Below are 26,882 nucleotides of genomic sequence, written 5' to 3'. Positions count from 1 at the left end.
GTCCAGGAGGATAATAAGGGGGGGTCCAAAGATAACAGAAGGGTTTGCACAGGTATTTGAATGGTTAAAAGGGCAGATGTATGCAAAGAAAGCTATTTGCCTCCGATATCAGTCCTTGTTTTGTATTTCATGGTATAAGAATCCTAATACTTTCCTGGGTCCATGGCCCACCAGAATAAAACCTGTATTTCTTAGGTTTCATTGCACAATGAGCTCACTTTTGGAATAAGTTCACAAGAGTATGTGCCACCTCCACACCGAACTCTCCTCTTCCCCTTTTCTTGTGACAAATACAGGGTAGACCCTTGACTGCCCATTGATCTATGTTTTGTGATAGATGATGAAGTTACAAGTCCCAACCAATTTATAGCTAAAAGACAAGTTCTGGGAATCTTATGAGTTATGTATTTAAAATACAGAGATACAGAGAAACTGACAGGCACATTATCCTTGAATAAAGCACATGCAGAAAGGGGAGGAAAAAAAATCACAAAGTTTCATCAGAAATATTTATCATTCATATACAAGCTAGTGGGAAAAACTTCACCTCTAGTTCTTTTCAATACTCTAAAATGACCAATTAAATATATAATCCCAAACCTTAAAGGAGATGAAACCTTAAAGGTTTATATAACAAGTAGGCGAAGAAACCTAAGATAATCCAGAGTCCAGTGGAATGTCAACTCATCTCTATTCTACCAGAGCTTAATGCAAACATCAAAGGCATTGATCCAACTGCCTTAACAAAGCACCAACACACACATACACACACCTAATTCTGTCTTCTCTTAAACAGAGGAGCATTGAGCTTGGGTGGTACATTATTGCAATAATATCCTCCCCTTTTGTATGCCTCCCTGTCTCCACTTGGCTAATTTCCCTACCATCCTAACTCAAGGCTTGGTCATTTGACTTGCTTTGGCCAATGGAACAATAGTAAATATGATTCAGGCAGAGATTTTAAAATTAATTGCCTACTGGAGCTCTACTGCTTTCTAGTGACAATGTGACCAAATCTTGTGAACTAGCCAGTTTCTCATGAAAAAGAGACCTAAGCTAGCCCAGCTTGATGCCATGATAAACCAGCCACCCCAACCCAACCTACTAGCTAACTGTAGACACAAGCTATTCCAGCCCAAATCAGCCAAGACCAGTCTAGACCATAAAAACCAACTAGTTGAATACAACGTAAATGACTAAACTTTAGAATTATGGGCTAAAAAAATATCTGTTGTGTAATCAACTAAGTTTTGGAGTTGGTTTGTTTTGCAGGCTGAGTTGTGATTTATGCTGTGACAACCTGGTCCCAGGGCCATGTGCCCACAAGAGTGGATACACCCCTCACCTGCTTTAGTCATTTATGATAGATATGCAAGCTCCCACAAGTATTTTAATAGGAGACCCTTATCTTGAAGTCTTGGAGGCTGCACTTCTAAAAGAAAGGTAACCTTGGTGATAAATCTGACATCCACTAGTATCATTGTTTCCTAGAAGGGGAGGGCTAGAGATTGGTCCTGTGTCCTTATTGACTTGTGAGGGTCAACCAGGCCCAGGAAAATCCTCTGTATGTGGACTGCAGTGTGTTGTATGTGGGAATTGGTGTTTCTGGAGGAGGACTAAGAGAAGCACGCAGATAAGACACAGACACAAACCCTCTCTTTCCAAAAATAGTGGGAGGGGAAAGTGACCTTGAGAGGGAGAAGCTGACAATTGGCTCCCACAGTTCATTTCAAGAAAAGAACCTCATAGAACTCAGATGAATTGTTGTGCTTCCAGTTTATTCAACAGAAAAGAGATTAACTCACAGTGGCCTGGGGCCTGCTTTGCCCAAGAAAGATTTATGAAGGGCTGGGCAGAGGCAGCTTCTGTCAGGGAAGCCAGAAGAAAAGACCAGGACTTTCCCCAGCTTCTGCCACCCACGGAGCTCAGGATCCGGGATGCACAGTAGACTTCTCTGCGTTTTCACTGTTTAGGGGACTCATTGGAAGGGTTATCAAGTCGTCAGAGGGATGATTCCATTAACAGGAACAAAGAGGTGTCAAAAGCAAGAGGACTGTGTCTGGGGGAGATGACAGGACCAGAGGGCAGCGTCTAGTTTTCAGCTTCTGTCTGACGATGAAGTAACTCACCAGGGCGTCAGTGTCGACCTCAGAGGTCAAATTCTCCTCTTAGACTCAGTCTGACCTCTTCCCAGAGGGGAGAGTCATCTTCTCAGGGGCTACAGCCTGGCGTCTTGGGGGCGTGATCCTGTCCCCAGTCTGAATAGGCACAGGAGGCACAGACATATCACCAGGGGTCACAGACGGATGGCCCACAGGGGTCATGGCCTTCTCTCCAGGGCTCTCAGTCTTCCCTTCTGGAGCGACAGTGAGCTTCCCAAAGGACAGCGTTGGCCTTGTAGGGGCCACAAGCCCACCTCCAGGGGTCACGGTCATATTGTCAGACCTCCCATGGGTCTCAGTGGCCACAGCCTCTCCTCCTAGGGGCAAAATCCCCAAATCAGTGGTCAAATCCTTGGTCACAGCCAGGCTTTCAGGGCAAGTTCTTGAAGAATTCACAGTGGTTGAGAGCCCAAATCCCGGTGAAGGAGTTGAGCTAACCTCTAGAGAAAATCAGGAGAAAAGGATAAGATTCCCACCTCTTCCTTCCCATCCTATCACTTCCTGGAGGACTAGACCCGCTCCAGGGCTGAAGTGCCTGCTCCCAAAGCAGAATTGGAGGGTTTCCCTATGCACCCACGTGAGGACATATGTAAAACCCCACCACAGAGCAGCCCTGCTCCCTCACCTCATCATAGTAACATGATCCCAGGCACCCACAGGCCCTCAGTGACTCCTCTGCACGTCAGCTGAGTGACCGCGAGGAGAAGTCTGCTGGTCCTCCAGGCCCCACCTTCACTTGGACCTTTGCATCTTCAGCAAGACCTTGCCCCCAAGGCCCGTTCCTTACTTGGTGAATCCTCGAGGAGAACCCTTTGTGTCCCCCATTGTGGGGGGTGCCAGGAACAAGGCTGAGGGCAAGGAGGCTGCTCTAGGGCATGTTGTAAAGAACTGCGTTGGAGTCCCCTTTCCACCTCTGACCAGCTGTATTGTCTTTCCGAGCCCTAGTTTTCTCGCACAATGAAGATTGTCAATCATCTCCAAGAATATTTTAACTCTGGCATGCTGGATTCCATCTCCTAACTGCCAGGGCAGTCTCTGCTATCAAAGACATATTGAAAAGAAAACTAGGAGTTCCTGTCACGGCGCAGTGGAAACCCATCTGGCTAGGATCCATGAGGATGCAGGTTTGATCCCTGGCCTGGCCCAGTGGGTTAAGGATCCAGCATTGCTGTGAGCTGTGGTGTAGGTTGCAGATGTGGCTTGGATCCTACGTTGCTGTGGCTGTGGTGTAGACCAGCAGCTGTAGCTCCTATTTGCCCCCTAGCCTGGAAACATCCATATGCCACAGGTGCAGCCCTAAAAAGACAGAAAAAAAGAAAAAAGAAAAGAAAACTAATTTCCTTTTCTGGCTCTTGTCCCATGAAAGCAGGAAAAAGAAACAGAGAAATAAACTAACATATATTGAGCCAGCATATTTTTATTCCATAACTCATTTTGTTTGCATAATAACATGGTAAGTATAAGGATTATCCCCATTTCTTAGATGGGAAAACAAAGCTCAGAGAAATCTAGTGGAGCATGCGTCCAAACCAAGATTAGAAAGCAGGCCGGTCTGGCCTCAAAGCGCATCCTCTTCCTTCAGTGTCATGTTCCCTCACCAAAGCCTTTAGATCTAACAGAAGGGACCCAGCCAGTGTCTGGTGATGCAACTTCCAGCCCCAGCTTCCAGGTCAGAGCTACTCACCAGCCTTGAGCAAGAGATCATTCAGCATGTAGACAAGGGGGAAAGGGCCAGTGCCACAGAAAGTGCCCCTGACATCATCCAGGTCCAAAGTCCACACCATGGCTCCCCCAAAATGCTCCTTCTTTATGAAAAACGCCTGCAAAGCAGGAGTCAGTCAAAGTGCTGTCCTGGGCATCCTCCAGACTGGGTACAGTGGTAAAATCGGATGGACTCTCAGAAGGCAATATGGCAGGACAGTTAGGAATACAGCCTGGATTTGAATCGAGCCTCGACTGCTTATTAGCTATGGCATCTTAAAAGAGTTACAGAAACCCTAATATGTCTGTTACCTGGGGATGGAACTAAGAATGTCTACATTTATCAAGTCTCTTAGGTGATTCCAAGAGAAGGCAGGTAGGGAACCACTAGAACAAGTCATTCTGTTCTAATTTACTGTAAAAACCTGCCAGATTCACCTTCATAGGTGCCTGCTAAACTGGGGAGAGTAGCTGGTCACAATCAGAGCCTAAAGGCTTCAAACTCATAGGTCACAGACTTGTTCAGAAACCTGATTTTGCCTGAAAATGCACACGGGATAAAGCCAAACACCTTCACCGGCCTTCAAGTCCCTCCATAAACTCACCTGCATTTTACCGCCCTCTCTCACACTTTGCCCAAAATACTTGTCTTATCCTAAATTCTTCTTGAACAGGCTTTGAATGCGTTTTCTGTACACACTGAGCCTTTCCGCATGTCATCATCTCCTCCCGCTGCTCACCTCCCTCAGGAAGCCCTCCCTGACTTCCACACTCCCGCCACACAGCAGTGATATTCATGGCCTACTTAGCATGATCGACCTCACATGGGTATTTACCTGGTTGGAACTGAACAGATACAAACAGAAAAGAAGAGACTGTTGCCAAAAATCTGTGTACTGAGAAAAGATGCTTCTCCTCTCAAAACCAAGATTCCTTGCCTTCAAAATAAGAGGGTTGGGCCAGATGGGACTGGGAAACTCCAGTTATTCAGATCTGCCTGACACTCACCTGATGTGGTCATCCTCCCCGTTGCACCCTCCACCCAACACACACACACACACACACCACGCACGCGCACACACACATTTGTACAGAGCCCATAATCCAGAAGGAAACCCTATGCTGGAACAAGACAGGACCCAGGTCTCACCTTGTAACTGAAGCTGATGTCATCATCATAGCCGACCCACTCCTTCCCCCGGTAGGCGTATGGCACATACTGATGATCAATCCAGCGCTTCTTCGCTCTCTGGACAAAGGAGCAAACCTGCCAGGTGGATCAGAACAGAGGAGGGTTCTGCACGTGCCATGGAGAGAAGCACCAGCAGAAGCACCACTGTTCCTGGTCCAGGGGTAAAAAATCCAAGAATCCCTCACCGGGAGTGAGAAGAAGGGAGACCAGAGAGGGGGTGGAAAGGCACTCACAAAGGCCCCCATCTCTAGATTGGATAAGTTCCTACTATTGCACACTCCTGCCTCTAATGTCCCTGATGCATAAACAGGGAGGGGACCAAGGAGTGAGGAGACACCTTTAAGAAAGAAACCAGCGTTTGTTACATAATGTCAATACCAAATACTAAAGTAACAAATCTGACCTTGGACTAAGCCTGCATCTTTTTTCAAAGTGTTTACATGAACAAGTCTCTCCTCTGTTCATTAAAACCAACGTAAACCACACCACCTAGGTTGTTACCAAACTAACTTTTGAATCCATAATAAATTTTGAAAGTCTGGAAGGCAGGGAGAATCAGATTCTTACAATCAAGGATGCGCTGAGTGTAGACTGGGTGCCCAGCACTGTGCGCCCAGCACTGTGCTGGAGACCACATGCTGCCAAGACAGAGATGAGTTCATGTTGGGCTGCAGAAGTTAACATGTAAGTTGGGGTGTTTTTTTGGTTTTGTTTTGGTTGGTTGGTTGGTTGGTTGGTTTGTTAAAGGCTCAGTCTTTCAAAATCTCTTTGACCCACAGTGTCCTTCAGGAACACTATTTCAGAGTTCCCTTGTGGCACAGCAGGTTAAGGAGCCAGCCTTGTCACTGCAGTGGCTTGAGTCGCCACTATGGCACAAGTTGGATCCCTGACCCTAAAACCTCCCTATGCCAAAGGTGGGGCTAAAAAAAAAAAAAAAAAACAAACAAACAGCAAAAAAAAAAAAAAAAGCAAACCATTACTTCAGCTTTGTCATCACTCCTAACCACCCTTCATCGGATTAGCAGGAAAACAGCTCCAGGATCCAGCGCAGGGCAGAGACTGGAGAGACACGGCCACCTCCACGACTACAAAGGCTGTCCCTCTGCGCCCCTACACACCTGGTGTCGGTGGACCTGCTCTCCACTACCTGGGAGGTCCTTCCCAGCTTGTCATTCCTGGCCAGCAGGATTCGACCTGTGCTTCCGAGTTCTGCTCAAAATCCACCTGCTCCATAAGACCCTTCCAGGTCCCACAGCCACACACGCGGTGCCTCTTACTGTTTTCCCTTCTGTTTCACGTTCCTGTGGCTCCAAGCCTTTCCTCACCAATACCAAGCTTTGCTGAGATGGGAATTAAGGGGGTGGAACTGGTGTAGAGGAGGAAGAATCTGGGATGGAGGATGTTTTGGAATTGCTTCAAAATAAAATAATAATAATAATAATAATCTAGTATCAGAGGGAGTTAGTCCAGGAGCAGAGAAGAAACCAGCATGGCCATGAGCAGTCAACAACTGAAGCTGGGTGAAGGCTAAGCGGGAGCCAAGGAGAGTGAGAGGAGGTTATCCTATCCTTTTACTTTTACAAAAGTTTAAAGTTACATATATTGCAAATAATAATTATGTTTATTTAGGCTGTATAGTAAGTCAGGATTGACTTAAATATCATTTAATATTCTCCAGGGGTTGAAATATCTATCCCCCTCCATTCAGACTCCACCCAGCCCCTCATCCCTTACAAAGGACTGAAATAACTTCCCCTGAAGAAAAAGAGCCTACCCCAGAGAGTGGACCTCCCTCGGCTCAGCAAACCACCTCCTGTCCCTCGTCCTCGCCTTTGGCCCTGGTCCTTGCTCTGGCCCGGGCTAGGGTGAGGAAGGCCTAATAGACAGAGGTCCCATTCCTGTCACCTCATAATAAGCCAGGAAGCCAGCTTGCTTGGTGTACTTCCCTGGGGATGCTGGTCCCACAGCTTCTGCCCCCAGCTCATTCTTAGAGGCTTTGAGGAGGCGAAAAGTCCGTCCATATGTGGGAAAACCCATAAGGAGCTTCTCCGGGGGCGCCCCAAGCTTTCGCCAGTAATTCATGGTGTACGCCTGCAGGTGGGAACAAACCCTTCTTGTTACCAGGAGCCAACGGTCTGACCCGGGCAGATTTCTGGGCTGTCTGAGAACTTTCCTTTTCTTACCGAAGATTTGGGGTCATCAGACAGAGAGAATAGGGGGCTGTTGTGTCCCGTGACCTTCTCCCAGCTTCCATGTAAGTCATAAGACAAGACATTGATGAAATCCAGGAGTCTGCAGGGTGCAGGAAGAGGACATATGATGACTGTGCTAGCTAGATCTGCAAGTCAGATCAGCCCAGCACTAACTAGCCAACTAGCTGCTCACTGAGCAACGAACTCCTTGGCCATTTCTGCCTGAGGGAATGCCCGAGCCGTGCCTCCATGTGGGAGCAGGACGCACAGCTGGTTAGAGACAGCAGTGCCTTAGGATCCCCAGGGAGGGGCAGTACAGAGCAGAAAATAAATGCACTCAGGCCAGATCCAAGTGCAGCAGAGGCCTGCATAAACCGCCAGGCATAAGGGCTCTGACCTACAGCGTAAGGGAGATTGAGGAACCATGGAAACCCATCTTCCAGAAAGCTTTCCTTTTTTTTTTTTTTTTTTTTTCTTTTTACAGCACCCACAGCATATGGAAATTTCCAGGCTAGGGGTTGAATCAAGCCGCAGCTGCTGGCCTACACCACGGCCACAGCAATGCCATCCTAGCTGCATCTGCGCCACCTCTGCCACAGCTCATGGCAACACTGGATCCTTAACCCACTGAATGCAGCCAGGGATCAAACCCAAATCCTCAGGGACACTATGTCGGGTCTTTAACTGCTGAGCCACAGCAGGAACTCCAGAAAGCTTTCCTAATGATAAAGTGTGACTGAGTCTTACCAGCTTATAGGTGTAGAGGTTTACACAGATTATCTGGACTAAGTACCATCATTGTCTGCATTTTAAAAATGAAGAAATTGGAGTTACCGTCATGGCTCAGTGGAAAGAATCTGACTAGCATCCATGAGGATGTGGGTTTGATCCCTGGCCTTGCTCAGTGGGTTAAGGATCCGGCATTGCCGTGACTGTGGTGTAGGTCACAGACGCAGCTTGGATCCTGAGTTGCTGTGGCTGTGGTGTAGGCTGGCAGCTACAGCTCCGATTCGACCCCTAGCCTGGGAACTTCCATATCCGCAGGTGCGGCCCTAAAAAGACAACAAAAAAAAAAAAAAAAAAAAGAAGAAGAAGAAACTGAAACTCAGACAGCTGTCTAATTTGTCTAAGGTGACCAGCTCTGGGAAGGTGGATTCACTCAACCCTGCCTGGTTATAAGGCAACACTGGCAAACTCTGCCCAACTGGGTCTCTCACCGTTCCTGCCGCATTGAAACCACCCCTGAGTGTAATCCCCTCAGTGAAACACCCCATCACCTCTTGTGCTCTGCATCTGCCCCAGTTTTCCCATCTGTAAATACTTGATTCTTGACTTTTGAGAAAATGAGTCTAGAGCTGGCATGTCCAGACAGAGTTTGTGCTCTCTTTGGCTCTGTAACATTTGCATGAAGATCTGTGCCCTGAAAACTGAGCATGGCTGGGCCTTCCTACTGTTGTTTCCATGGCAGTAGTTGGTTATTCATCTGCTCTCTGATGCCAGCCATCCAGCACCCAGGGTGTGTCTACAGGGAACTCTGGGATGGCAGAGGGCAAGCCCATGGATTCTCTCCTTGAGACCCAGCAACAGGCTGTTCAGATCTCTACCCAAGAGGCTGCTGTAGAGCCACCTGCAGCTACATCACCTCCCTCTGGGCTTCTAAAGAAAGCCTGTATAATGGGATAAGCCTTGTCCCCACCTGATCAGCCCAGCTCCCAAACCTGCACTTCCGCAGGGGCGACCTCAGAAAGCTCAGGGCGTTGCTTGGGCACCTCTGGCTCCAAGCTTGACACGCCTCCTTCTTCCCAACGTTTATGGCACCAAGGCAGCCCCCACTCACCTTCCCAGAAGGCGCACATCATAGGCTTTTTGGATGACATGCGGATCCGCAGAGACAGCAGCAGAGAGCAGCAGCCTCGGACGCATGGTGAGCTGTGCCTCCCTCCTGAAGGCAAGCAGGAGCTCCTGCGGAGAGAGAGGCAGACACAGACATCCAGACAAAACAGAGTTGGGAAAAGAAAGAATCGTTCAGAAAACCTTTATTTAAGGAGATTTAAGGAGCCCCTGAGCCAGGAGAGTCAGACACAGGTCCTGCCCACAGGCTGGTGAGAAAGGTAGGCGTGAGCCAACGTGCTAAGTCACTGCATAGACAGCTGGCAGGCCGGCTCAGAGCACAGGGCTCAGACCGCTCACCCAAGGGAGCCCAGAGCGCTGCACAGAGATGCATTGCTCAGGCTGGAGGGCTGGAGCAAGACCCCAATGTGACAGCAAAAAAGAGCCACCCCAGGGAGCCTGCTCAGCAGTTTCACGTCCAAACCTGCAGGCGGATGGCAGTAGAGGCCCTTCTGTTACTGCTCTCCTGCCCTCGCCCTGGGCCTTAGGCCCCTCCTCGGCCACAGGCCCAGATATGGTAGGATCATGTCTGGATTCAGAAGCTGCCAGGCTGGCCTTACTTCAAGTAAGAAGAGAAAGTTCCAGCGGTCACGCCTGGGGCTGCCTCTGAGTCCAGGGTACAAGAAGAAGAGGTCCAGCCCGTCGAAGCCATGTGTCCTCAGGAGGCCTATGGCAGACCTGATGAACTTTTCCCGGTTGGTGAAGGTGGACAGCATCGTGGTGAACCTGCAGGGAGGCATAGGTGAGCCCAGGAATGCCTCTGCAGAGCCACGGCCTCCCACGAGGCCCCTTGGTCCACTGTGGAGGGCACAGAGGATAGGACTGGGGATCCGAAGGCAGGCCTTTGAAACCTTCAACCCAGCCTAAATGCCCCTCTCTGCAGTGGGATTTTAAGACTGAGATTTCAAGGGGGGAAAAAAAAAAAACGGATTCACAAACAACCGCCAGCCCCTGCCCCATGGAAACTGGCACACAGCCTGGGTGGAGAGACAGGGTTCGGGCAGCCTTGCCTCTGGAAACATACTCTGCCACCAGCCAGCCACTGTCCCGCTGCTGTCTCCTCATGGGTAACTGCTCAGTCTTGGCACCCTGTCTTGGCACTGACTTTTCCTGCCTACCTGGATGGAGGGGAAGGAACACGAGCCGAGGGCCAGCCTTTCCAGAAAGATCCCTCATCCAGTAGGCTCCTAACTTGGCACAGGAGGCCAGTAATCAACTGAGGGTTCCCGACCCTGCTCTTTTGTTCATTGGCTGTTTGTTTTCTAGGCTTTCTAGTGTTTTCTCTTCCATACAGAAGACACATTGCAAAGCTTCTAACCTACTGGAGTTGAATTTTAAACAATCCAGGGCTAGTCTTGGGTGCAATAATTAGAAAATTAACCAGATGCAGACTTAGGCAGAACTGAGGCCATTATCCAGCTGCCACCTCCTAGAGCGGTGATCTCTGGGGGAAACCGGGGGAGTCATGGCAAGTTCCTAACCTCTCCCTTTTGCATTTTGTCTACAAATTTCAAAACAAACAATCTCTTTGTCAGCCTCTCCTGAGTAATCCTGATAACACGTTAAAGTCCACGGCCGGGTCTGGACGCAGAGAATGATCCAGTGGTGGAAGTGGGGGGTGAGGCCTGGGGTCAGGTAGAGCCAGCCTGTCCCCAGCACCCCACACCCCCGCATTGCTCCCAGGTCCTGGGCTGGGCTCCTCCTCACACCCTGGGGACTCCAGGCATCCCTGTCCTGCAGCTCCCTCCTCTGAGGCCAGAAGGGAGCACGGCTCTAGCCTGGGCCTCAGCCATGAAATGGGGGAGATGTTTCTTCAGCAGCGTGAAGGCCATGTGTCACCTCCTGGTGCCTGGCAGAGCGTGTAAAACAGAGGGGAGCCCCAGGTACCGGCCGCGTGCTCTGCGCCGGGGCGCTCCGCTCACATCGCTTACCTCTTTCCTCCCATCCTCTGCAGCTGACACCACGGGCTCCGTTTATAAAGCAAGGAAACCCAGGCCCTTTGCGGTGTGGGGTTTATTCTTGTCACAAACAAGTCTCCTCCCCTCTCTCAGATAAACCCCCGCCTTTTAGGAAGGGTTGAGGGAACTCCTGTGAGCGCCCCACTTTGTTCCTCATCTCCCGAGCCCCTCTTTCACCCCCTGCTAGACGTGCGCTGCCTCCCCTCGCTTACCAGGGAGGAGAGGTCGGGGCCGTGGGCTCCAGGGGGGGTCAGGACTTGGAGGGGTGGTCTCCCTGCGCCCCGCTGGCTCCCCCACCCCCATCCTCGCCCTCGCCTCTGGCCTGTTCCCCCTCCCATCACATCACCCCCACCCCAGTGAGAGGTGGTGACAGCGCCGGCTCACCTGGATGTGCCAAAGTTCCACCCTCCGATGGATAGCAGTGTTTTCAGCTTCCCGTTCCTGTGACGCAGGACAGAGTCAGAATCACTCATTTGGGGACCAGGGACAAGTGGAGCCTGGTAGGAGGGGGAGTAAAAGGGGAGGCAGGTGGAGGAACCAAGGGAAGAGCCTGAGGGAGAAAGGAGCAGAGCCATGCCCAGGAAGGGGAGGAAGGAAAAGAGGGCCAACAACCAGCCCACACGGTCATCACAACCCAGGGACCCCAGACCATCAGCAAACTCCCCCATCCTTACAATGCGCCCACAAAAAAGGAAAAGAAAAAGCAGCCTGAAACATTTTCTCTCTCACTTTCTCAGTCAACAAACATTTATTGAGCAACTCCTCTGTGCTCCCGACTGGTGTGGGTGCTTGAGATACAGCAGTGACCAGATGCACAAGCTCCCTGCTCTCCTCTACAGGGCTTGTCATCTGGGGACGTGGATCTCCCCACCCTTCCACAGCCATCCATGCAGTGACAGATGCCCCTTGGACAGGAGGGACCCCAGGAGTGAGGGGCAGAGGGGCATCCAGCAGCTCTTACTGAGCTCAGCACTGTGCTGACCAGGTGCTGGCCTACGGAGGGCGCTCTGTCCCTTCCCCGAGGGACTCACAGCTCAGGGGATGCAGGTGACAAATGGTAACAGAAACACTCGCATTTGAGGAGCATCCGTGATGTGTGCCCCCCTCTGAAGCACCAGAGCAGCATGCAAACATGACTCGTCACCACTGGGCTGGAGGGGTGACTTGGGTGACACCAGAGAGAAGAGAGGGGAGGGCGTTCCAAGCAGGGGCGACAGCGAGCCCAAGGGTGAGGAGGCAGGAGGAGCTCAGACTGCTTATCACTGGGACCTCTCAAGGCAGGGACACTCTGAGCCCCCCTGCTCGGGAGGCTGGGGCACAGCAATCAGGGTAAAGGTGACAACTAACAGAAGATAAGGCTTCATTCTCTTCCATCTGTTAAAAACAAAACTAGAACCAAACAAGCAACAACAAAAAAACATATCCATAGTGAGCACACCTCTCCTTGAGCTGGTTGAACTCTGGGTAGAAGATGCTCTCATCCCGGGCATCCTTGGCCACAATCTGACTGTCGTTCATTGAGGCAAGGCGAAGACCAGATGGGTGCAGAGAAAGGGGTCCAGGTCCCGGGGCAGGATCGAAGCAGGGCCTGGCCGACTGAATGCCCAGTTGGCAAAATAACACACCAGCTTGTGGGCAGCACCTGGCAGGGGAGAGCAGGCATTTGCTGGCAGAGACCAAGGTGAGGATGGGGCTCAGAGCAGCATGTCACAGCCCAAGAGGCCAGGCCACTGTAACCCCCATACACGCCCTCCCCCGCCCCCGCCAAGCTACGCGGAGTCCTGTCCCTCCCCCATAGCTGGGGCCCCCGGGGCGGGTAGAAAGAATTTCGCCTTGTGAAACCCTGGTCAGACTGGATCCTCAAGTCAGGATCGTGGCCCAGAGTGACCCAAAGAGCAGGTGACGGACAGTCCTCTGCTGAACTGCCTCAGATCAGTGCTCCCCAACATGGGAGCCCGGGCCAGTGGGCTGCAGGGGACACTGCACATGGAGCACTTCTCAGCTGGAGACTCCCTGGCTCTGGCGAGGATGACCGGTTCCTTACCATTGTGGTGTTTCAGCACAAGAACCAGCCCTGCAGAGACAAAGAAGGAAGCACAGGGAGATCCCCTCACACACCCGGAGTGACAGCCCAGCACAGCCTGCGGCACCTACCAACCAGGGCCTGCGGCCAGAAGTGTGTAGACACAGCACGGACACACACACACCCTCCACCTGTCCCCTCTTCTCCACGTTGGGCGAGTGAAGCCAGATCTATCTAAGCTCCTTTCCACTCTAATAAACTCGTATACACACACATGCTTTGCACAGGGACAACCATGGCTTTTAGGAGCCCCAGCAAAAGCTCTAGGCTACTGGTTCTCAAGCCCAGCCGCAAATTTTAGGGTAGTGATATCCTCCCCGCAGAAACTGTGATGGAAGGGCGAAGCCAGGGCTAAAGTGTTTAATGTGCAACCAGGGTTAAAAACCACTGCTCTGATCATTCCTCCCTGGGCCCCCAGCCTGTCACCATGACCTGCCCCACCTCTACTAACCCAGGCCCCGGAGTTCCCAGAGATTCTGGGCACCAGAGACATAACAAGTTTATGAAGCCTTATACCACTGGACCCAGTGACACTGGGGGGCTAGGACCCACCACACTCACCGACCCACAGCAACAGCTTCCCCATCGCCATGGTCTGAGCACTGCAAGACTGGGGCAGGAGCCCCTTTATATGAGCTTCCCCAGGTACAAGCCTGGGACAGCACGGGGACTGCCCAGCTACACACACACAAAACCAGGGACACTGATTAATGGGCGGCTGCCCCAGAGTCACAGTGACCCCAGCACCTCCTGTCTGCCAGCCAGGAGAGCCGGAGCTCGGATCCAGCAGAGCAACAGCTCCCTCTGGCTCTGGCACGGAGTGGGAGGCCACCACGGCCACAGAGCGGGCAGGACGATGCTCAGCCCCTCTTCCTGGGTCTCAGCCCCACAGGGACTGAGCATGAGGAAGAAACAGGGAAGGGCAGCAGTAATTCTCTTGTTAGAAGCTTAATGGTTAGGAAAGCAGTGCCATGTAAAGTCAAAAGCCCCAGCTCTGGACTCAGGCAGGCCAGAGTCTGAATCTCAGTGACACCAATTAGACGTTTTATAATCTTGGGACAGTTACTTAGCTCTTTGAGCTTCAGCTTCCACACTTATAAAATAGAGATAACACTTGTGCTTACCTCATAGGGTTTCAGAGGAATTAAAGAGAAAATGTATGAAGATGTGTTAGTTCAGTGCTTTGCATGTAAAAAGGGCTCGGTGAATGGTAGTGGTTCTCAACCTCAAGGGCTGACAGACAGGTGATGTAAAAGTGTGAGGGGGACCAAATAAAATAGCTCACTCTCCACTTTACTGGAAGCATAACAGTTCAAGGTCAGTGATACACAGCAACTAACATGAAGCCTCTTGGTCAGGAGACAGCAGACAGGGGTATGGACCAGTAGCTACTTGTTTTTGCCTTGCAGGGAAATAGAGCCACTGTTTTTTGAGGATCCTTCACTTCCACAAGAGGAGACAAATATCTGAATTGTTGTACATTGTTCAAACCTGTGTTTGAGCCAGTGGTGACACTGTCGTGAGAGATGCCATAAACCTAAAGAATACAATGAATGCAATCCTGAACACCTGAGAGCTAACATTTAAAAACACAACAACAGGGAGTTCCCTCCGTGGCTCGACGGTTAACTAACCCGACTAAAATCCATGAGGCTGCCGGTTCGATCCCTGGCCTCCCTCAGTGGGTTAAGAATCTGGCATTGCCGTGAACTGCGGTGTGGGTTGCAGATGCAGCTTGGATCCTGTGTTGCTGTGGCTGTGTCAGAGGCTGACAGCTGTAGCTCCGATATGACCCCTAGCCTGGGAACTTCCGTATGCTGCAGGTGTGGCCCTAAAAAAAGCAAAAAGCAAAAAAAAAAAATACAACAATAATATGAAGGATAAACAAAATAGGTCTACAAGCCAATGTTTTCATGATCCTCTGGTTTCTTTTCTGCTACAGAGGCTCTCAGACCATGAGTAGGTCCCATATTTCAGGGTCTGAACTTCAATTACGGGGGACAAGAAATCAGCTGTTCTCAGTGTACCCACCGTGCCCAACCTCTCGGGTCTCATACGGCTCACTAAGTCCACATGACACTGAGGGACCAACCGGATGCCGACATAATAAATGATACTGGGAAATAACAATGACTAGTGGTTGAATTCACTTCATTTTCAGTAAGAAGAAACCAGGGAAGTTTAATTTGTACCAGCAGGTTGTTCTGACATCTAAAAACAACAAATGGTATAGAACATCTCAGGACCGAATAAAATAGCTCACTCTCCACTTTACTGGAAGCATAACAGTTCAAGGTCAGTGATACACAGCAACTAACATGAAGCCGCTTGGTTAGGAGACAGCAGACAGGGGTATGGACCAGTAGCTACTTGTTTTTGCCTTGCAGGGAAATAGAGCCACTGTTTTTGGAGGATTTCACTGAAACTTGGAAAAGCCCAACAGAACATCACTCCCAACAGACTGTGTCTCCATTTGCTCATCCCTCTTTACCTTCCATTACGTATCAGTGAGTATCCACTGAGCAGAGGCCAGGCCCTGATGGGCACACTAGATACAGGTGATCAAGACACAGTTTCTGCTCATGGAGCTTCCCGTTTAGTGAAAAGATTGATCACGTCCCCCAGGCTAGCGTGTATCTCTGTCTTAGAGAACCCGTGTTGCTCTCTTGCATCTCTTAGATGAATGCAGTGGGAAACTCATGAGCTTTTTGCCTTGAGATACAATTCCTGCTCTGCACTATCAGTGGAGCCCCCTCAGTCCCACCTGCTTGCTCAATGCCCCCTTCCATTCCTTGGGTTAATAGTCACTGAAGTAGGAGATGATTAAGGCCTCCAGAGAGCAATGCTGGATCGGGTTTGGCAACAACATGCACCACGAGTTCGATTACCCCTGGTGTGGTTTCTAACTCTAGTGACCGAGCTCTTACTTGTTTCCCAATCCCTAGCCTGTGGGCCCTGATTCTTGTTTTCGGGTCTCTGCTTTGATTTCTCTTCCTGGTTTATAAAGTGCAGGTACCACAGTTGGTTCCCAGGGTCTGGGTCCTCACTCATTCTTGCCAGGCTCCAGGGGCCTTACTGCCTATCTTTTAAGACCTCACTGGCATGAATGCCAGCCTCTCTCTGCTCCTGAGCTTCCCCTCACCCACCTCCTGCCTCACCCCCCACCCCGAGTCAACATCACTGAAATTTCCCACGAGGTTTCTGTCCTTCCACCCAGACTCCTGCCAAGGGCACTAGTGATTAATTCTGGACCCATCACAGAGCCAAATTTGCCTGCCAACTGAACCTCTTCCTTCTGCACCCAGTCAGTGTTCTGGGCTCCCAATCTGCCATGGTGGGCAAGGCTGGATCTCAGACCTAACTCTTCCTTACCTTTAAAGTGACTGATGATGCTGAGAAGAATGGCAAGATACAACAATGGAAGCCCAGAAGTAAACCCCTCCTCATTCTGGGATGATTGTGCCAAAGAGTTGACAACTATGACCCTGTGTGTAGCAGATGATGGACAGTAAAATGCGGAGTGAGGGTCATGTGGAAAATCAGTGTCACTCTGTTCCCTCTCAATCCTCCTCCTTGAGTTCTTGCTGTCAAAAAGACAACCACTGCTTTTTTTTTTTTTTTACACACCCACCCGGATACTTAGAAAACACTCCTCCGAGGGCTTAGCCTGTTCTCACGAAGTGAGAAAAGACACGTACAAATGAATTTAGTTGGCTTGCGGAAGAAATTCCCACAGCAGCACAACCTCTCCCATAAGTGACAACACTCAACTGATGAAGGCAAGATCACAGACTTGAAAGGGCTTTGGGTTTAACGAAGATTTTGAACAAAGTTTTCATGATTCTTATGGGAGTGAATTTTGACTTGAACAAAAGCAACTGGTTGAATAACATAAGACCAAAAGAGTGCTGACTACACGGGAGTTCCCGTTGTGGCTCAGCAGTAATGAACCCGACTAGTATCCTTGAGAGTTTGATCCCTGGCCCACTCAGTGGGTTAAGGATCTGGTATTGCTGTGAGCTGCAGCATAGACTGCGACTCAGCTTGGATCTGGCATTTCTGTGGCTGTGGTGTAGGCCAGCAGCTGCAGCTCTGATTCAACCCCTAGCCTGGGAACCTACATATGCTGTAGGTATGGCCCTAAAAAGCAAATAAAATAAAATAAAGGGGATAAACTGGAGCAGGGTTTCACAACATTTAATACAAATGATGATTTTTGATTGTGCAGTAGGATTTGTCTTAATTTTAATATTTATGCATTTATTTTAATGTGTATTAGAAAATATATATTATCTAAAGAGTCCATGATTTCATGGATATTTTTTAAGTTTAAAAATTGAGGTAATTCAAAAAAGAATATTTTAGCAAGGTAGCCAAGGTGGTAGGATTTATTCAAATTTCCTTAGAAGTCATTTTGAGGACATCACAATCCTAAGCACATCCGATGACCCAGCGACTCCACTTTCAGAAGTTTGCCGTGCAGATAGGTCTGCCCAAGTGCGCAAAGAAAGTATGTTCATTGAGGCTTATTTTTAACAGCAAGAAAACAAACAACACAAAAGGGAAGTCCTCACTGACCAATGGACCATTATTTGGAGACAGATAAATGTGTTCTTGCACATCCATATGATGGCCTCTTTCTTTGCCTTTTAAGCCAGTGCCTCTCAAATGAGCAATAATTTGCTCCCACAGACAGTTGGCAATGTCTCTGGACATTTTTGGTTGTTACAATGCAGGCAGCAGTGCTACCAGTACCTAGTAAGTAGAAGCCAGGGATGCTGCTAAACCTCCTACAGCGCACAAGAGAGCCCCCACAACGAAGAATTATCCAGAATTGATAACTGATATTCCCAAGGGTCATAAACCCCAGTTAGAGCAGATTTGCTTTTGATGCTATTCTTGTTTTTGTTCTTTCAATTTCATCACAAACCTGAGATCATGTATCTACTTACCCCTTACTACCTAAACGTTAAAAGGAAACAACTGGGAGTTTGCATAGTGGCTCAGCAGAAATCTGACTAGCACCCACGAGGAGACAGATTTGATCCCTGGCCTCGCTCAGTGGGTTAAGAATCTGGTGTTGCTGTGAGCTGTGGCATAGATTACAGACATGGCTTGGATCTGGCATTGCTGCGGCTGTGGTGTAGGCTGGCGGCTACAGCTCCGATTCGACCCCTAGCCTGGGAATCTCCATATGTCCCAGGTGCAGCCCTAAAAAGACAAAAAAAAAAAAAAAAAAAAAGTAAACGACTGTTTCATTGATTGCAAAGTGAGCTCTTTTAGAGGAGATACAAGATTGATTGATCACTGTAGCCCCAGAAGCAAGAATTAAGTGGTCTGCTTTTGGAATGAATGAGCTAAGAAAAAGTACAGCCAAGGAGCACACCTCTGGCTTAGAAACCGGCAACTGGCCTTGTGTCCACTTATAGAAATAGGGACTGTAACAGATCTATTTTGCACTATTTGTCTTATCTTCCCATTTCCCTCCTGTTACTTTATAGGAGGGCACAAATGATGGCTAATCACTTACATTTAAGGTGAACGTATGAACGAATGGACATTGTCCCATGACGATAAATAGCTGGTGGAACTCTGAGCCTCTCTTGTGCTATGGACATGAAATTTTACCTGCATTACGGACAAGAGAGGACACCAGGGGGCAAACAGGGAGGACTGTAACAGCTCTTTCCAGTTGTCCTCTACCTCCCCATCCTTCCCCCACCCCGCTCTCTGCCCCTGGAAGTTAGTCTGCTTGGACAACATCCAATAGCTCCTGGGCTCCGCCTGACAGAAGAGTAGAGGGAGAGAGCAGAGTGAGATCAGGGTTTACTCTGCAGTCGTCCCATCAAGATGACTACGTCCCCCCATCAAGGCTCACTGCTCCTCTCCAGGAAGATGGCTCTGCATGACTCTCTCATCTTCCAGTTCCAGGTAACCTCTCCCTGTAACAGCTCCCATGTTTCTGGCCCTACGTTCCTGCAGTAGCCCTGTGGTTCCCCATACCACGCCCAAAACTTTTAGTCTCTTTGTAAATAAACCCTCCTCGAATTATCTTAATTTGAGTATACCATCTGTTTTCCTTAGGACGCTGACTGATAGACCATATGGTCTTGGATCATGTAGCTTGATTTTTATCAGTCTATCTATAACATTAAAATAATAATAATTATCTTTCACAAAAGATAACCTACTGAATGGGAGAGATATTTGCAAGTCTGACATGGGTTTAAATGTCAAAATATACAGAGTTCGTATATCTCAATATCAAAAAACGAACAACCCAGGGAGTTCCCGTCATGGCTCAGTGGTTAACGAATCAGACTAGGAACCATGAGGTTGTGGGTTCAATCCCTGGCCTTGCTCAGTGGGTTATGGATCCAGTGTTAACATGAGCTGTGGTGTAGGTCGCAGACGTGGCTCAGATCTGGCATTGCTGTGGCTCTGGTGTAGGCCGGCGACTACAGCTCCAATTAGACCCCTAGCCTGGGAACCTCCATATGCCACAGGTGTGGCTCCAGAAAAGACAAAAAAAAAAAAAAAAAAAAAAAAAACCCAAACCACCCAATTTGGAAATGGGCAGAAGTCCTGAATAGACATTTTTCCAAAGACGATACACAGGTAGCCAATAGGCATGTAAAAAGATGTTCGACATCGCTAATCATCAAAGAAATGCAAATCAAAACCACACTATCACCTCACACCTGTCAGAGTGACTATCATCAAAAAGACAGTAATAAAAAAGGTTGACAAGGATATGGAGAAAAGGGAACCCATGTACACTGTTGGTGGGAATGTAAATTAGTATGGTCACCATGAAAAAACAGTACAGAGGTTCCTCACAAAATTAAAAATAGAATGACCGCATGATCCAGCAATTCCACTCTTGGGTGTACCCCAATGTTTATAGCAGCATTATTTACAATAGCCAAGATATAGAAGCAGTCTAAGTGTCCATCAACAGATGTGGGCAGTCTAGTGGTTAGAACTTGGTGCTTTCGCCACTGCAGCCCGGGTTCAATCCCTGGTCTGGGAACTGAGGTCCCACATCAGGCACTGCACACGGTGGCCAAAAACAAACAAACAAACAAAAACTCCAGATGAATTGATAAAAAAAGATGTGGAATATATATATAATAGGTATACACATATTCTCAGCCATAAGAAGCATGAAATATCATCTACAACAACATGTATGGACCTAGACGGTATTACACTTAGTGAAGTAAGGCAGACAAAGACAGGGAAATACTGTGTATTTTTACTTATATGTGGAATCTAAAAAAAAGAAAAAAGAATATAACAAAAATAGTCATAATTACCTTTCTGTGTGTCCAGATGATTAAAAGTATCACTTTACATAAAGTGTTTAAAGGATAAATACTCAAAACTATAATGCACTATTAACTATTTGCATTTGCTACATGCAGCAGAAAACTCAACTAGAAGCAATCTGACCAAAATGAAAACTTATTAACTCACATCAGAAGAAATCCCCAGAGGTGGCTTAATCAGCACTGCTTCACTCAGGGGTTTAGCACCATCATCCAAGATCCAAGTTCTTGATATGTTTCTTCTCTAGCCTAAAGGATCTGGCCACCTGTACCTGCACAAAATTAAAGTCCTGTTAGCAAAGATGAAAGAAGCAGGGAGAATAGTTATTAGACAACCAACTGCACCTGCTACACTATTATTAAAATATACAGTAACAAGCAGCTGTCCAGCTTCTCTGGTGGCACATCAAAGTGGACGGGTCCCCAGAAAGACTCTTGGGGAAGGAGGGTGGAGTCAGCAGAGCAGGATCAGAACAAGAAATCAAATACCCTTCATAGATACCAATGAAGAGAGGTTGTTATTCCCGAGGGCAGTGATGACCTCGCAGAAAGATTCTCCTAACTTTGACAACAGCTTCTACTTTACTTCTAGCCTCACAGAACATGCAGGATTTTCCCCACTGAGCAAGACAGTAATGGTGGAGTTGCAAACAACAGAAACCACCTATTGCTAAACCAATCAAACAAGAAAACGAATTTAAGAATCAATTATAGAATCAGTCTTTTCTAAATTGAGGTATAGTTGATTTACAATATTACATTAGTTTCATTCGATATTTTTATAGACTACACTCCATTTAAAGTTATAATAAAAACAGTCTATATTTCCCTGTGCTATAACTTCATTGCTCATTTATTTTATACATAGTAGTTTGTGTTAATCCCACACATACTCCATCTCACCCCTCCTTCCCTTCCTTCTCCCCACTGATAACCATTAGTTTGTTCTTTATATTTACGAGTCTTTTTCTGCTTTGTAATATACATTCATTTTATTTTTTTAGATTCCACATACAAATGATAACACAGAGTATTTCTCTGACTTATTTCACTAAGCGTAATGCTCTCTAGGTCCATCCACATTGCTACAAATGGCAGAATTTCATTTTACGGCTGAGTAATATTGCATTGCATGTATGTATACCACATCTTCTTTACGCACTCATCTGTTGATGGACACTTTGTGTCCATATCCTGGCTATTATAAATAATGCTGCCATGAATATTGGGGTGCAAATATCTTTTCAAATTAGTGGGGGGTTTTTTTGTTTGTTTTCTTCAGCTATGAACCCAGGAGTGGAATTGCTGGATCATATGGTAGTTCTATGTTTAGTTTATTGAGAAACCTGCATAGTTTTCCATAGTGGCCGTACCAATTCAAAATCCTGCCAACAGTGTACAAGCATTCCCTTTTCTTCCACATTCCCATCAATATTTTCTACTTGTAGACTTTTTGTTGATAGCCATTCTGACAAGTGTGAGTTTTAATTATGATTTTGATTTGCATTTCTCTGATGACTAGTGGTGCTGAGCAATTTTTCATGTGCCCCTTGGCTATCTGTATATCTTCTTCGGAAAAATGTCTATTCAAGTCTTCTGCTCACTCTTTTATTGGGTCCTTTGTAATAGTGAACTATGAGAAAGAGAAATTAAGGAAATAATCCCATTTACAATCACATCAAGAAGAATAAAATACCTAGGAATAAAATTAACTAAGGAAGTGAAAGACATATATTCTGAAAACTACAAAATATTGATGAAGGAATTTGGTAATGATACAAAGAAATGGAAAGATATCCCATGTTTTTGGATTAGAAGAATTAATATTGTTAAATTGTCTATGCTACCCAAAGCAAATTTAATGTAATACCTATCAAAATACCCATGACATTTTTTACAGGACTAGAAAAAACCTAAAATTTACATGGAACCACAAATGACTCTAAATTGCCAAAGCAATCAAGAAAAGAGAACTAGGCTGGAGGAATCATGCTACCAGACTTCAGACTGTACTACAAAGCTTTTTAGAGTAATGAAAACAGTATGGTATTGGCACAAAAACAGACACACCGACCAATGAAACAGGATAGAGAGCCCATAAATAAACCCATGCACTTATGGTCAATTAACCTCCAACAAAGGAGGCAAGAATATACAGTGGAGAACAGTCTCCTCAACAACTGGTGCTGGGAAAACTGGACAGCTACATGTAAAAGAATGAGACCCGGGAGTTCCCATCATGGCTCAGTGGTTAACGAATCCAACCAGGAACCATGAGGCTGCAAGTTCCATCCCTGGCCTCGCTCAGTGGGTTAAGGATCCGGCGTTGCCATGAGCGGTGGTGTAGGTTGCAGACGCAGCTTGGATCTGGTGTTGCTGTGGCTCTGGCGAAGGCCGGCAGCTACAGCTCCGATTAGACCCCTAGCCTGGGAACCTCCGTAGGCTGTGGGTGTGACCCTCAAAAAGACAGAAGACAAAAAATAATAATAAATAAAATAAAATAAAAGCTTTTGCACTGCAAAGGAAACCAGCAGCAAAATGAAAAGACAACCTACTGAATGGGAGAAAATATTTGCAAATGATGTGACCAATAAGGGGTTAATTTCCAAAATTTATAAACAGCTCATACAACTCAGTTTCAAGAATCAGTCTTAAAACACAGGCAGGATCCAAGAAAGACTATAAAGGACAGTGCCTGGGTCCTGTCACTGGAAGCCTGATTAGGAAGTTCCCTGTTGGGACTGGTAATGGTGCTGCTGCCACTGGGCTGTTAGTTGTCATTGCCAGATACCCATTCTTTGAATCTTTGCAGCATTCCCTCCAGATTTAACTCCTGGGTGGGAGTAGCCAAATGGCCAAGGCTAATCTAGTGGCTCAGATCAAATTAAAAAAAAAGAAAAAAACAAAACAAAACAAAAAACCAGTCCCCTTTAAGCATCCATAGTCTTCCCTCCAAAGCACAGCAATGGAATCCATTCCAAAAAGCACATGGAACATGTTACTTCTGAGGTACGTGTTACTTTTGAGATCCTTACTGAGGCTCACAGCATCCACCATGCAGCTGTCACTAGTCTCATCTCCTTTTAATAGTAGCTGCAGTGTCCTCCTTGTCCAGGAAGCTCAAAGCTCCTTCCACACAGCAACTTCCATCTGGAATGCCTCCCTAGCCCCAAACATCAGCCAACCCACATTCAACCCTGAGAGCTCCATTCAAATGTCACTTCGCCACTGCTTCATGACTGGTTATGATCCCTCTGTTTTCTACCAATCTATTTCTTTTGGCTAGCACTGAAACACTAATTTCATCCTCTCTCTCTCTCTTGACTAGGCTGCTGAAGCCTGGGCTGCCATCTTGCTCACTACCACAAACCACACTGCCTGAAAGCTTCTGATACACCACAGCTACTCACTCTTCAATGACTGGTGACTTCCCTGCCTGGTTCCTGAACCACCTAGAATTCTCAAAAGCTAATCGGAGCCAGTGCTTCACAAAATTTAACATGCAGGAGTGACTAGGGAAGTTGTGAAAATATAAATTCTGCCCTTCTAACAAGTTCCAGATGATGTCAATGCTGCTGGTCCATGGACCACGCTTTGAGGAGCAAGTCAACACCTTATAAAATCAACTGATAAACTAGACACAGAGGACAAACACTTCCACTCATAAGAGGCACCTAGACTCGTCACATTCATAGAGCTGAAAGTAGAATGGAGGTTGTCAGAGCCTGGGAGGAGGGAGTTATTGCTTAACCGGCATGAAGTTTCAATTTGGGATAATGGAGTGTGGAAATGATTACATTACAATGTGAGTATACTTAATGCCACTGAATCGTACACTTAAAATAGTTAAAATGGTAAGTTTAAATATTTTGTCATGCCTAAAAAAAAAAAAAAAAAACAGAAAGAGATAACTAAGGCTCAAGTTGATCCTGCCATGAGGAATCTGCCAATAGGAGCCCAGGGATGGCAGGTGCCAAGGTCAGGTAGTGTTAATATTAACTTCCAGGCAAGTTGATTTTGGATAATGATCAGGGGCCTGTACTGATCAGCCAGTTTCTAACCTACTCAGAGGGTTTCTATAAAAGACAAGTTGCTTGTTAAAAGATCTGGCAGAACTTGAAGCTGATTTAGCTTGTACATGTAAAAAACACTTTCTAATCCAAATAAGCTTCATTCCTTTCCACTGTGATCCCAGATGAGATTTATTATTGGAGTAAAAACTTTTAATTTGAAACTGAAGTTCCTATTGCTTATAACATGGTGCCTCCCAAAGTGAAATATTCCAGAATCTGACACCCAGCACCACAGTGATAATGAAATGTCTTTATTCACTGAGGGAACTTTCAACAAGTAGCACTGGCTAGGCTGCCACTATAAAGTTAAAAGGATGGTGTTTAGGGGTTAAACTCTTTATTTACTGATCTTTTGAATTTTGATGATTTATTATACTATACACTGAGGCAGCAGAACATTTACAAGACAAGGAGGGTTTCCAGAATAAGTAGAACTGCATTAAAACTTACCCAGATGATGAAAGATTTTAGGATCAATGATTATATCTTACGTGCCTCTATTACTTACAATGAGTTATTGCTTCCTCTCTTGATCTTTACATCTCCGTCACTCTCTGGATTGTACTAATCCTGTGACCCCGTGATGAGGAAGAAAAACTCCACAACTGCCCATTTTTTGATAGAGAACTCAATAAGAGACTGTTTTGGGTTTAAGATTGGTCTGCTTACTTTCCCAAAATCAAGCTATATAGAAAGCTGATGTTCTCGAAAATTTGAATTCCCTCACAACGCAAATTGTGAAACTAGACTAGAGCTTGCTTATCTTTTTTCCAAAAAAAATCTGTTTCCTGCACGAGTGATTCTTAAGTTCAGTGTGACCCAGAGATATGCAGCTAAGAAACTTGCTATGAACGGAGATCCAATAAGAATTCGCTCAGCTTCTTTCATGTATGCTGGCTTTTCTTTGATGTCCTAAAACTGCCCCGGAATACATAGAAACACTTGGTATATGCCTTAGTGAAAGAAATGCTCATATATTCTGGAACAAATCTTTTTTTCCCATTCTTCTAGTTTGTAGCTAGAGTTGAGTCAAGTGACCACTGAAACACAAAAAAAAATATGAAAGCACATCATTTGTGCTGTCCAAATGCAACAAGAATCTGCCTTTTAAAAGTCAGAGCCCTTTTCTTTTAGGTCTGGATGAGGTAATCACTCTGTAGCTGCGTGATTGAAAAATAAACTGCAGGGACCCTCCCACCTAAATCTTCCCAAGTTCCAGCCCTTTCTATCATGCAGCCTAGAACAAACATGGCTAGAAGCCCAGAGCACTCAGAGCTTGGGTGATTTTGCTGCCAATAGTGCGATTGTAAATCAGCAGGAAATGCTCACGTAGCTGGTAATTAATGACCAGCCTCCTACTGTTCTGCGGGGCAGGAGAGACCCTGGAGAAGCAGCCTGATGTCTGGAGCCACCTGCAACTGCACTTGAGCCAACCTCAGCCTTTGGTGTTCTGAGCACCTGAAATCAGCAGGGGAACATCATGGGTCTGGTTAATGGATTTTAGAGTAAGAACAATGAAGATAGGGAAATGGGTCTACTCCCTGGTGCTCAGACATTGGAACGAGTGAAACTAAATGGAGAATACACGCTTGTATGACTTCAAACAAACCAAAAAAAAAAAAAAAAAAAAAAAAAAGGAGCCCATTTCCACCCGTCACAGGGGAAGTCTGCTCACTCTACTGAAACTACTCTCAAATCAAGGGTCTGTGAATAATCCTACATGTGATGCTACATTTCTGATTATTTGGAGGTCGTCTTTTATCTTGAACCAGCTTTTTTCTCACAAGAGAGATATTTAACCAAAATTGTGATGGTCATTCCTACTGTGACTTCAATTAGTTTTACAAATGTCTTGGTGGCCATCACTAATCGATGTGAATTGCCTTCATCAGCCCAGATCTGAATCCAAACTAACATTTTTTAAATTAAGTAACGTGGTTCTTCAAAAACTTAGGTTTTCCTCCTTCGATGTCACTCTAAGCACCTTGACAGACTAGCACTGGTTTCCTTGAATTCGTCTCTTCTGAGTTTCTCTCCACCATTCTGAAGTCCATGAACAACAGGCCAATGCAGGTTTAATTCCTACTCACCTCACCCCCTACCTCCTTTCTGTAAATGACCACAAATTTTAAGCTTTTGCCTCTGGGAAGTGTTTCTACCAAAGCACCAATTCTTCCCAGGGAGTTAGAGTTAAGAACAGTGAAGCTTCCTTCCTACCTCCCCGCAAACCCAGTAGACAGATCCACTGACTACAAATTGCCCTGTTTTTACTAGAGGGTAACTGTGAGAATAGAGCTCGT

General features: G+C 46.8%; 1 protein-coding gene across 1 annotated transcript; it reads right to left on the bottom strand.

Moving 5' to 3' along the window:
- On the bottom strand, positions 1,762–13,768 carry OVGP1 (oviductal glycoprotein 1). The gene is given in 12 exon segments (NM_214070.1): positions 1,762–2,602; positions 3,847–3,982; positions 5,014–5,130; positions 6,961–7,146; positions 7,239–7,347; positions 9,085–9,209; positions 9,698–9,863; positions 11,480–11,536; positions 12,534–12,619; positions 12,622–12,737; positions 13,140–13,169; positions 13,740–13,768. Coding segments are annotated over 12 exon segments (1,581 nt in total). The 5' UTR covers positions 13,765–13,768; the 3' UTR covers positions 1,762–2,174.

The sequence above is a fragment of the Sus scrofa genome, chromosome 4, assembly GCF_000003025.6.
Source record: "Sus scrofa isolate TJ Tabasco breed Duroc chromosome 4, Sscrofa11.1, whole genome shotgun sequence".
NCBI lineage: Eukaryota > Metazoa > Chordata > Mammalia > Artiodactyla > Suidae > Sus > Sus scrofa.
Note: the sequence above shows the minus strand (reverse complement) of the source record. Positions and strands in the feature narration are given on the sequence as shown.